At 35.3% G+C, this 13151-nt stretch overlaps 2 protein-coding genes across 5 annotated transcripts in view; both read left to right on the top strand.

Moving 5' to 3' along the window:
* Positions 1 to 236: 236 nt before the first annotated feature.
* Positions 237 to 7127, top strand: LOC129259461 (sperm microtubule associated protein 2-like). Its single transcript, XM_064098264.1, has 5 exons — positions 237 to 384; positions 508 to 580; positions 3392 to 3456; positions 3885 to 3951; positions 4408 to 7127. The coding sequence occupies exons 1-5, from the start codon at positions 366 to 368 to the stop codon at positions 4958 to 4960; spliced, it is 777 nt and encodes a 258-aa protein (XP_063954334.1). The 5' UTR covers positions 237 to 365; the 3' UTR covers positions 4961 to 7127.
* Positions 7128 to 8320: 1193 nt separating this feature from the next.
* LOC129259450 (uncharacterized) overlaps positions 8321 to 13151 on the top strand; it is a 31935-nt gene continuing 27104 nt past the window's right edge. Inside the window, exon 1 of one of the 4 annotated variants that reach the window (XM_064098232.1) lies at positions 8321 to 8497. The gene's annotated coding sequence lies outside the window, so the exon portion shown is untranslated. Of the gene's footprint in view, positions 8498 to 12442; positions 12684 to 13151 lie in introns of those variants that run through there. The other 3 variants (XM_064098255.1, XM_064098242.1, XM_064098250.1) reach the window with 3 other exon arrangements.

Below are 13151 nucleotides of genomic sequence, written 5' to 3'. Positions count from 1 at the left end.
TACACTTGCAATTTCTTAATTTATCACTAAATTCAAATTATTTATCAACACAATGTTTTTCCCTTTTTTTAAATATATACTAATGCATTACAATGTAAAAAAAGATTATAAATTAAACACTTATTTAAAAAATAAAAAATAAAATTACATTTAAAAGACTAACCTTAACAGCCATGTGATGAATATTCATCAGTAATGCGGAAGTAAGCTCGATCGCGTAGTTACCATTCAACAACACACAAATCAGCTTAGCCTTGGCAACGTGGTCACCACATCACACACACAGTCATTCACGTACACGTACTAAAAGAGGGAGTTACTATCTCTCCTTTTTTGGGTTATCTTTTGGCCGTTATTTTAATAATATGGCAACTGAAGTTGAAGGTAAGTGCATTGCTGATTTTTCAAAGAAAACTTATGAAATCATTTTACCGAGACTGTTATCTGTATATAAATTATGTCGGTTTTCAGTAATCAATTGGTTTTTTTCTCTCCATTAATTTTCAGCGCCTCAGTCGACACGCCGCTTGGACGTGCTGGCTCGCCCGAAGCAGTTGCCTCCAACATATCGCGAGGACAGGTCAGTTACTTCATTATTTTCTCTCAGAGACTCACTCAGGCCTTCTCCCTGATCCCATCAGCTTTTGTAAATTGTTGAACCAGCAATAGAGCCTCATATTCTCCGAAATTCGCATCTTGGCACGCCAGTATCATAAAATAAACCCCAGTCTGAAAAGTGAAATTGCAAAAAAATTGTAACTAACAAGTTAAAAAAAGACCCAAGGAAAAAAGATAGATCTACGGCTATTTAGATTTAGATTAACAAAATTACACACAAACACAAATGTCCAAGTTGACAATATCCAACTGTGATTTACCTCAGGCGATGTAGCGGTAGTGAAGTGGAGTGGAGCCTGCACGAACATCGCCTGAGGTAACTGTGATTGTGATTTCTTGTTCAATTTTCTTTCTTTTACAAGATTATCAAAAAATGTCTAGACTATATAATGCAGAGGTGTAATTGCACGGTAGCAGTTTCATGATTATAAGATTAAATATATTGACAAAAAAACAACAAAAAACTGATCACTTTTGTATACCGTACATGTAGATCTCTTCTCTGTTTCCATGATCAGAACACTTTTAGTTTTGGCATGTAAAATGGAGGAAAATTTAGCATGTTAAGCAATATGGTATTAATGCACATTTCGATGTTTCGATAATTGAAAGGCACAATTCTTGTATTATAACGATTCTTATTTGCATCATTGGTTTACATATGTATATTATGAAATAAAATGGAGATGGTCAATGTAGTGTTTTTTTTTATTTAATGCCTGTCTGCTTTGGTTGGGAAGAGCACAGATGATTGGCAGTACATTGCGCACCATCAAATTGCTTTATTAATGATGTAAATAAACTTGAACTTTATGAACCCAGTGCAGAGAGGTATGCACTATACAAATTGCTTAATAATTACCGATACAAGTTTGCGACAGTTTCTCATTTCTGTTTAAATTTCATCTGATTTGAATGTTAAATAAACAATTGAAATGGATTGATAAGTGCAAAGTCTATTTGTTATTCATTTGAAGAGATTACATGTATATGAATAATGATTTTAACTGGATGATAAAATGCTATGTAATTTTCATGAATTTTTCTGTGGCTCTGTTTATAGATCTGGTTGTGTTTTATCTAGTGACAAAAGTATTTGTAAGGAATTAATGTGTTACAAACTATTAATGCTGATATGAATATATAGGCCTGCAGAAGGCACAATTTGAAATTTATATAATAGCTTTGCATTTTATAGAGGTTTTGAGTTTTCCAATGAAAACAAATCAACATAGACACAGCTAATTTAACTTTCTAGAAGAAAAACAGAAAAGCTTTTTAATAACCTCAATTCCCCCATAAGAGTCTTGTTTACATCACATGTAACTGTAATTACAATTACCTTAAGACTACACATCAGTGTTATGTTTGTACATGTACATGTAAATGACCAAACAGTCCAAGGCTACATATGGCTATGCCTGAATGCTTTTTCCCTATACATGAGCCTGAGGGATGTATAACCGATTTTCTTTACAATAGCCAGTTATTGTGTCTAGCATGTTTTTTTCAAACACTATGTTCTTGGTTGCTGCCTTGACCCAAGTTCTCCCATTGTTGTGTGCATTCAAGTTGGTATTAAACACAGTAAAGGCATATTGTCCTATGCTTTACCTGTCAAAGGTTTAAGAGCAATCAGCAACTGCTGATTATTAAGACATTATTTACACCAATGAAAACAAATCAACATAGACACAGCTAATTTAACTTTCTAGAAGAAAAACAGAAAAGCTTTTTAATAACCTCAATTCCCCCATAAGAGTCTTGTTTACATCACATGTAACTGTAATTACAATTACCTTAAGACTACACATCAGTGTTATGTTTGTACATGTACATGTAAATGACCAAACAGTCCAAGGCTACATATGGCTATGCCTGAATGCTTTTTCCCTATACATGAGCCTGAGGGATGTATAACCGATTTTCTTTACAATAGCCAGTTATTGTGTCTAGCATGTTTTTTTCAAACACTATGTTCTTGGTTGCTGCCTTGACCCAAGTTCTCCCATTGTTGTGTGCATTCAAGTTGGTATTAAACACAGTAAAGGCATATTGTCCTATGCTTTACCTGTCAAAGGTTTAAGAGCAATCAGCAACTGCTGATTATTAAGACATTATTTACACTTGTACATTATATAATGTAAAACCTAGATACTCTGCATAAACCAAAACAACCACATAATGTATTTTTTTTATTTTGTTCCATTCGTTGTGTACTTTGAAGCCTCTTTCTTAACTTGGTATGGCATTGCTACCTGTGAGGGAATCATCCTTTAAAGGCTTTAAAGATAAATTCCAGTTTTGGTAACGATCTCAAAATGACTTTTTACAGAATCTAATATAATGACCACCCAAGTGTCTGTTTGTATGAATAAAAAATATGTGCCAAAGGATTCTGGAAGAAATTGTGTAATTGCTGAGAAATAAGCAAAATAAGCGCGGATTCGGTCACTTCCGTCGGGTCTTTATTCCAGTAATAATAATACACTGTCCCACGTGTGCCTATCTGTGTTGGTGATCCTCAGTGTGAACATTTTTCAGCGTAGATTTCAAGATTTCACAAAGTTCAGTTTATGTAACTGTACCAGATCTAGATCCTCGATGATATACTGACAATTAAGCCTGGTTTTACAGACTTTCTCATGAAATCGGTGTTTACTGCAACTACTGGCATTTCTCTTTAACATTCAGGGAAATTGTACCTCCTAAGTCAGAAGTTACCAGTACGGTATGTTTACTTTGTCATTTTTGTTTTCCCATGATTCTGCAGGAGGTCTGTTTATTGGTTAGACAAGCCCCCTCTTATGCCTGGATCAGATGGTACAACAAAATTTGGTAAGTCAAAGCTAAATGTTGATGTTTACTGATTTGCCTCATTTTCTAATATTCATAGTGGGCAGGTCTGCTACATTGTACCACAACAAAAAGTAGCCTATATTTCAATGAAAAAGGGGGGAAACAAATATTATACTGGAAAAAAATCAAATTCAGATGTAAGATTTGTCAAAGTGGACTTGACTTTTCAGTTTTAAGATCTTTTCAATTCTCCTGTTTTTTTCCTTCAAAAGTTCTGCAATTTCATTTTAAAATCAGTATAACTGTTTAGCTCTATTTGTATTGATGATACTGGATTGATTTAAATTCTTATTCATCAGCCCTTATCAACTGTTATAGGTATAAATATATTTAAATACAAGTTCATGAAGTTACGCACCAAGTATAAAACTGTCTGACCTCTTTTGTTACATTGATTATCTTTGTAGCTTGTACAGACTGGGTAGCAGCCATAAGCAACCACAAGCCTATATACAGCAGATATGTCAGTGACAGGTAAGAGCACCAGTAAAGGTCAAATAAGATTTTGAATCCTATCTGGTTATGTCTATTAAATTACATTTTGAAGTGTAACTCCTATCCTATCCTATGTGCTCATGGGTAATATAATATATTTTCTTATTTTGCATTTCAGAAGGTGCAGGTTATCTACATGTTTCTGATGGCATATTAAAAGTTAACAGTCTTTTTGCTTAAAATCACAAGATAATCAAGAATTCATATAACCAAGCTTATGAAATAAAGTGTGTGTATTTTGTGTATTTTTTATAATCAAAAGAGGCATTGGCTCTTTCAATGTGTCAAATATTATCATCACAGTTACTGGAAAAGATGTATTATGATTGAATAAATTACATAAAATCGTATTGGGGAATTGATTGATACTATTTTATTCTAAGTCTTGAACATCTGTTATATCATAATCTTTTTCGTCTCTTTCACTTTCCCTAGACCTTCACCAAAGTCAGTAGTCAGCAAAGCAGCCCAGAATGCTGAAGCGAATGAGCGCGTTGCGTTTCTTGCTGAGCCCAAGGACTGGGCTCGTCATTTCACCCTCCACCGACCCGTGATGACACACGTCACCAAAGGTGCACAGCAAGCCACCGCATCAGAGCGCATTGACTTCTTGGCAAAGCCAAAGACATACCAACCTCTCAAGATCAAGGAAAGTTGGGACTATGACATTAACGAATGGGACAACGAAATTTCATCCGCTGCTAAGAATGCGCGGTGTTCTGAACGCCTCGAAGCTCTGGCGGAACCCAAAGCACTGCACAACCATTTCCGTTTCGCCAAGCCAATAAGGTGGAACACGGAGGACTCTACATTGAAAGCAATCGCCACATTGCGACTGCAACAGCTAGCTCGGCCCAAGAGTCGAGGGAAGAATGAGCAATATGACCCATATAAAGTCTCTTCAGCTGCCATTCATGCTAGACCCACTCCTAGGATAGATGAACTATGTGCGCCTATACCACGGAAGATGCGTCAAAAGAAGCCTTAGGAAATATAAACTGATTCATATGTATTCTTTTTAATATTGTTGAATATCGCTAGAGGGTATTCATTTGTCTCGCAATCTACTATGGTCAACAAGGAAATTTGTGATCACTCTCGCAAAAAGTGTAAGCTAGTGAACACTTTTTGCGAGAGTGATCACGAATTTCCTAGAAAGCTAGTGAACACTTTTTGCGAGAGTGATCACGAATTTCCTTGTTAACCATAGTAGATTGCGAGACAAATGAATACCCTCTAGCGATTATTTCAGTTCGCAATAATGAACCTATTTAGTATTGTTGAATATATTTATCTAATTTGTATGTACCTCGGTCAAGTAAGCTACAGAAGAAAAATAAAGAAAACTTTACTCATATCTTATGATATACGATATATGATATGCTACCATTATACATTGTTTTTGAAGCCATATGTATGTTGCAATATTTATATTCTAAGAATGCACACAGTCATTATGAATTTAGAAAGGTGTGCTATTAAAACTCTGATTTATTGATGAACTTCCCTAAAGAAAAACTCTTTAATTTTCTCAAAATATGTGTATTTGTCAATTTATCAAAATTTTCTTCAAGACATCAGTTTGCTTCCAGTGCCTAATGATGACACAATACTTCAGAAGGTGTTTTTTATTATTACTCTGTACTTAAACTGTTTGGTAATGGCATCTATTTACATTATGATTTATGTGTATGGAATTTTATATAACTTTTTTGTAGCAGTTAAAGGGAAGTTTATATTAACTTCTTTTTTTTTTACATTTCTACATGATTCCAAGGTGATCTGGGATTCCAAATGTACATGCAACATCATTGGACAATAGAATTGAAAACATGCATATTACCTATTACTACCATTCAGTAGCACATCTAGCCGGGTGAATACCATTTTATGAGTCACATTATTGTACGCAATGGGGGCCCCTCCATAATATTGTTGCTTATCTGGTTAACTCTGCCACTGGCACTGCTACATATACCATAATGGTTATCAGTATAGCAACTAGCATGATTAAGATTTATACAAGTGTCAATACCATTCTTTCACTTGTAACCAAAGTACATGTATCGTGTCCCAGTTTTCACAAAGTGACATGAGCGAACAAAGGAAGGAAATTTTTTAGGAAATGACTATTTTTCACCATGCTCATGTAAAATATATAGAATTCAATAAGAGCAGATTGATTGCAATAGTGCTCTGCATCCATAACTGAATGCATATTCAGTGGGATTTTCCTAAAGTGACAAATACCATGAATTGCGAACCGTCACTTTGTGAAAACAGAAGAGTGACTTGATACTTTGTCAAGCGCAAGATGTCAGTAAATGAAGTAAAATGATAGTAAAAACAAGAAAACTTGCAATACTTTGTGGTTTTGACATTAAAGGACAATGTACATGTATTATGGAGTTTCAACTTGTTTTAACTTGTTCATGTACATGGTGTATCTCATATACTACACCATCTCATTATAGAAAAACAGATTAGTTATTGATTGACGTGTCTGTCGATCTGCTACCATTCTTTGTATGACAAAGCTTATAATGATTACTGCTATGAGAAAATGCAAATTTATATGATCTTTCTGTGTTTCCCCAGATATTTATAAAAACATGAAGATCAAATCATGGAATTGAGAATAGTAAATGAATCAATGTATTCTTATTCTTAATACTAGCATCATTGAAATTTTTTATGATCTGTATGTAATGGAAAATCTATGCACAATTCTTTTGGCAAATGTTTTATTGGCAATAAATAGTTAAATGATGCTGTATACTTGGTCAGAATACAGAAACAAGTTGGTTATTTAAAAAGATATTAAACTTTGAAATTTAGGTTATCTGTAATTCTGCATGCATATTGCCCCATTTATGACATTGCTATGAAAAGCCACATACTCTTAATATTGTGCTAATACTTTGCAGTATTTTTAAAGTAATTTTGCTATCATGAATCTAGCAATCTTTTTATTGTACTATGCAAATCATATTACCGTCCACACCACCTACACGTACTTATGCACAGTATGTCTGTAAATATATTATTCTTTGTCATTATCTGTTACTTTTTGGTGGTGGTATAATTTTGTTGCATGCTTGTGTGTCTCAAAGGAGCTAAACATTAATAAATCACATGGTTGGTCCTTAAAAATATTTTGCTGTCATAGTGTCTTTATACTTTCAGTTCAAATACATTTGCTGTTCCAGTATATACACTCTCAACCAAGGAAATTATTCAATCTCTGGAACCTTGGGAGGGGGTGGGGGCATTGGAGGGGTTGGTCACTCTGCCATTTTTGTTGTAAATATGTATGACCAGAAAAACAAATTGTAGCATTTCTAGATGAGACAACATGCTGCAATTTGATGAATAAAAAATGCTTGAAAATTATATTTTTGATATTCACTCACTCTTATTTCCCCATTTTGGTATCAATGGGGTTTACTTGTCATTGTAAAAAAATATATAGATATTGTAAACTAAAACTATAAAGAAAACATCTACTTGAACACTGTGGTTCCATATATTTTGTTCAGCATTATAGTTGATTGCCCCCGCCCCCTTTTCTTTTTAAGGAAGCTCAACGCAAAAGATTTTAACCATAAATTTTATTATTTATGATGACTTCAGTTTAATATACCAGTGAGATAGGGAGACTTTGAAAAAATTGGGATATATATAACCAATTTACAAAAGATCACTTTAGAAAGTGGGGGCAATTTTGTCGCTAAAATCTGAGCAACCACTGCTCTCAGGTTATTTCTCTTTTTTTCTTTTTTCCTACTTCTACTTGTTTTTCTATTGATTTATCTCTATCTTGTCTGTAATGATTATCCAGTCATTTCTCCCACATTTTACTGCTTATGGGGGGGGGGTCGTTGGGGAGAGCTAGGGTGCATGTTTTGGGGAGGTGGTGGGTCTGATACTTGTAGGGTTCTACATTAATTTGCTACATTTTTTGAAGAAAAAAATCACCATATTTGAAATGATTCGAGGGAACTCCAAAATTACAGAAATTAACCAAAAAAAAGAAGGCTTTAAATATCAAAATTTTAATTCCAAAACATATTCTGTCGTGTTTGTAGGCCTATGTATATTTTCATTGCAGTAATAAAGTTGAATTGATTTTTTTTTAATCACATTTTCAATCATCAAATTCTCTGAATATCAATCCAATATTTAAATTGTTTTATAAGCTCATATATCATCCAAAAATATTCCCTTCGAAAATAAATATTTCAATGTTTCAGAAGCACATTGCCCATATTTATAGGGCGCCAGCTAGTGCCGTTGTAATTGAACACAACACCCCCCCCCCCCCCACCACTGAGATCAGTGCCCCGGCCCCACCCACCCTCCCGATCCCTCGGGCTCAATCTGACGAGCAGCGCAGAATCTCGTTTACTTGATGTTGTCAATGTCGAGCACGGAAGGAAGTTTGATCATCTGTTATTTTCCCTTTTTAATACTCAGTAAAGCTCAAAATACAGCCATATAGAGCCGTTGGTGAGATAGAATTACGGTATGTAAAATAAATTCAATGACATGTATCAAATAGATACGGTCGGTAGTGTAAAGTTTAAATTAAAGTTAGATCGGGCGTTTGTCTTGCGAGTGACTGGTGTGAGTCGGCCCGGTCTGGCGCCCGGGGCGCTGGGCCGAGGAATTTGGGAATTTTTTGGGCACGGGTTTTGTGAATTGGACCATATTGTAGTGTATCTAAGTTAGACTACAGTACTGTTATGTTTACCCTAAGTTACATACTGAGGTGAAACCCCAAATTTACTTCTTAATTTTGACCATTGGATCTCCGGAGAAAGGAAACTTTCAAGCTCTGACTGAGTCTGCGTCTTGTTGTATAAATAGATTTTATTCAATCTGTATATATTATAATGATGGTGGTCCCCAAGTCTGCGCACCTAACGATTTGAGTAAAGTCTAAAGATTTAATATGAATTTCTTTTTATTTCACAAAATCTTTCAGTTAATAATGACAGTAATGTTCCTTATAGTTATGAGTAGGTGTACCAAATATCTCATAAAAATTGAAAGAAATATAGAATTTTCTTGGAAAAAACCTTTGGCAGTCATTTTCAGATTGAAAAAAAAAATGGTACCCATGCATGTCTGCGCACCCCCCGGGGGGTCACTCTCCACATGGACTGCTACCCACCCGTGTCCGACAACCTCAGAAATGCACCCTAAACGGCGTAATGACATGTAAATTTGCAACCCTAAATGGCGTAACCCATGAGAAAAGCCGCCCTAAGTGGCGTGAACAGGTTACAGGGAAATCCCTTAATTTGATACCCTAAGTGGCGTAAACATCAAAATCGATTAATGTGATACCTGTGGACCGTGTGCGTAACGCATGCTGCCTAGTATAGAGCCAGGTTAAAGAGACTAGCTAGAACTGTACGGGGGTAACTCTCATCATGGACCTAATACATGTAGGTCCATGCTCTCATAAGTGCTGCGCTGGCCGAACCGGCGTGTGGGAGGATTGTTTTGTAAATCGCCTTTCATGGTGTTTATAGCTTAGGTCTACTCCCGGGTCTCCTCAAATTTGCGTAAATGGCGTAATTTTCATAACCAAATTAGCAACCCTAAACGGCGTGAAGAAAGAAAGAAAAGGCTACCCTTATCGGCGATTTACGAGCGAATGGTGCTGAAATGCAACCCTTTTTGCCAAAGACGTCGACGCCGCCCAAGTGCCTGAAACGGGACCCTTTTCAAAGCTTTTTCTGGACGCGGGTGCGTAGCAGGCCATGTGGAGAGTGACCCCCCCGGGGCGCACCCATTCACTTTCCACACGATTTGGGTATTTTGATGAGAAAGGCTGCATTTTGAGGCTGTCACATGAAATGCCCAAAATTCATTATTTTTCTACCATTTTGAGTCAGATTTTTTAATGAAAATCTGTCTATGTGTTGCATGTGTAAAGTTTGTGTTCGTTGCATATCTTCTTTTCTTTTACTAGAATCGCGCAGATACGCGTGTGCGTAGACAAGGGGGACTGCACAGACTTGGGGGAACTTGCCATATAATCAGAAAAAGAAATAAAAAACATAACTATGCTGAAATGTATATTTTGTCAAAAAACATGATTTGACTCACTTGTTTGCAGTTTGATTTACTGAATCTAATCATTGTTTAACATCCATGCCTTGCTCTTTATGATAGCTATTTCATGTATTTAAACTAAATTACATGTATGTTTATATGTAACACATTTTCTTAACTGTGACCTCTTTGCTATGTTGTCATTTAGATATAAATATGTTTAAATTGAAATAAAATCTTCATTGACTTTATATGCGTACAGAAACTCTTGAAGGAAGTACTTCCTTTTGTATAAATATTAAATGTAAACATTCTTCAAAAGAATTCAGTACCTCTGACTTGTATGATTATTCATGAGTCTGATGAGCGGTAAATAGGGCTTATTTTTATGTAAATTATCGCCTTAAATACCCTTTGCTTTTAATAAAATAAATGTATATACTACTAGTAGTTTTGTCTTTGTCAAATCCTATAAAATATAAAAACTGATGAGCTACAACTAAAATCACCCCTTCATGCTTTGCACGAATTAAACAGAATATCAGCTTCATCACCGCTGTTATGGTTTTTGAACTAATAATGTTTATATATTCATTCGCTCACTTTAAGCTCAATTTCTCCTAATAAGATTTCTTTATTAAAACTTTATTCTCATAATCTGTAATAAACTAACATCCATTCACCAAAATGCGGTTTGTTTACATTTCCTACGCCCTCTACATGTACATGTATGTTACTGTATACTCATCAACATAAATTTGTTTGATTTACTTTCATTGACACGTAAGCACCCATACGCTAAATTTACATTGACTTTCAATCAAATGAAGAAAACTTAATTTCCCTTTTTTTTACATAAACAAAATACTTCTGAGACACATACAGATACATAAGAGTATTAATTTCTTGTTCAGCATTCTAAATAGCTTGAAAACACATTTATTCACCATTTTGTAAACAATTGAAGAACTGAGATGTTTTGTAGCGGAGGTCTTGAGAGCAGGGCGAGGTGGCTTTTGAATGGAACTTTTTGTCATTTGGAGTATTTAGAGATCTAGAAATTAGGTCTGAAAAAGGGGGTCATCAAAGCGGCAAGTCCCCGTACCACAAGCATATATGAGTGCCACCCCCCCCCCCCCCCCCCCGGGGGCTGCACCCTTTCAAGACAACAGAATGGGGGTGGCTTTTCACAAAAGGATGTGCTGAGTAGTCTCCTGAACCAGTTGTTTATTGTGTACATGGGGGGTTCTAGAATTATGAACTTTATTATTTTGAACATTTATTCAAAATCAACAAAAATGCATGCTCTCCTCTTTTTCTCTTTTTGATTTTGTTGTTATTATAATTCAATTTTCATAGAAACGACTGGTTCAGAAAATTACCCAGCACAGCCCTATATGAAAACATCCTGCATATATTCTCCATATTAATGTATACAGGTCTGTACAGTATATTGTGCTGTTTTTGGACTTCTGATAAAGCAGTTTGTAATTTGAAAAAATAATTTGACCTAAAAAAAAGTGAAGTGTTTGCAAGCAATGGCAAACATATATGGTGTTCCCATACACAATGCAAGTGCATGTGCATGGAATAGAGCCCAATATATTTATTTGCACCCTGTCTGTAATAACAAAAGTTGAGCTTGAGAATGTGCCAAGTTTAAACCCGGTTTTCAGTGTGATCAAGGCATAGCTAGTTGTGAGTCATCGTTTACAGAAAAAAATCACCAGATGTCTTTGAAATACATGTAGAGTGCTGACAAATGTACAGACAGCATACATGACATCACATGTCAAAGAGCTTCTGTAAAATAATTTTGTATGTGGCACTAATACTTGAATGTGCAAGCCCACAAGTCCATGCAAATTTGAATTATTTCTCTGTCAATAATTTGTTGACAAGCAAAAAAAGTCCCTATTGCCCCCAAAACATAATTGCTCCTTAAATAAAAATTTCAAGGGATTCCCCCTCCCCATTTGTACAGCCCTGCCATACATTTACATGTAGGTGGATCTTTTCAAAGCATTTTGTACAAAACTTATTAATAATTTCTAAACTTTCATGTATGGTTATCATTGGTCTTGATCTCGACATGCGGTTCCATGATATTTGCTCCAGAGAAAATTGCCGGATATACTTGTACGTGTACATGTATGTGATAGCGTTTACTCAGCACCCTTGTGCAGACAAAAGAGATCTAGTCACATACCGGTATGTCCAGAATACTAGTACCGGTAGCCTAATGTAGGTTATTAGATGTATTTTTTATATGCAAATTGGTTTCATGCAAACTTTTTTCTTTTTATTTTGAAGTTAATTAAATATTGCTGGCAACATGTGAGAGTCTGCATCATAGACTATTCACTATTCAGCCAGGGACCCTTGTGCTTGCACTTGAGCATGCATAATGAATTTAACCTTTCCAAACGATGGTAGCTGCTGCTATTGTGTTTGTAGTGAGCGATTGAATAATGCATGCATAACATTGTTCAGAGTGGCTATAAAAGAGCTGGAGAACAACAAAGCATAATGTGGTATTGTTTGCAAAGGTTGGAACTGTACAGACATGCTGGTAAAGATGTAAATTATTACTTGTAAGTATCTTTACCATACAAGGGAATTCAATGAGCTTCATTTGTGAGCAGGTAAATATAAATTGGCATTTGACGTTCATGTGCGAGTACTGACCGAGATCACGCTGCATGCGTGTATAGAATAGGTATTTTGCTGAAGAAAATTATGTATTGTGAACGTATGAGGAACTACATCTTTAAGACCAAGGTGTGTATTTGAAGGCCATGTTGGCCAACTTATTTTGATACAAGGACCTGCGTTTTTATTGTAACATTTACAGAAATGGAATTAATAATGGATTAATTGGAATAAAGGTAATTAATGGAGGCTTTTTTAATACATGTACATGTACAGTGTAATAGTGAAAGACATTTCTCTAGAGCTGTACTCGCTGTGTTCAGGTACATGTATAACCCCTTTGCTAAAAAGTGACCACATTTTGTGCAAAGACATATTTTAAGAAATAAAAAAGCACAAAAATTTGTGCTCAGTTTCATGGTAATCTTTTTAAATAATAAAAACTCTATTGGAAATAAGTA

The sequence above is a fragment of the Lytechinus pictus genome, chromosome 1, assembly GCF_037042905.1.
Source record: "Lytechinus pictus isolate F3 Inbred chromosome 1, Lp3.0, whole genome shotgun sequence".
Lineage (NCBI taxonomy): Eukaryota > Metazoa > Echinodermata > Echinoidea > Temnopleuroida > Toxopneustidae > Lytechinus > Lytechinus pictus.
Note: the sequence above shows the minus strand (reverse complement) of the source record. Positions and strands in the feature narration are given on the sequence as shown.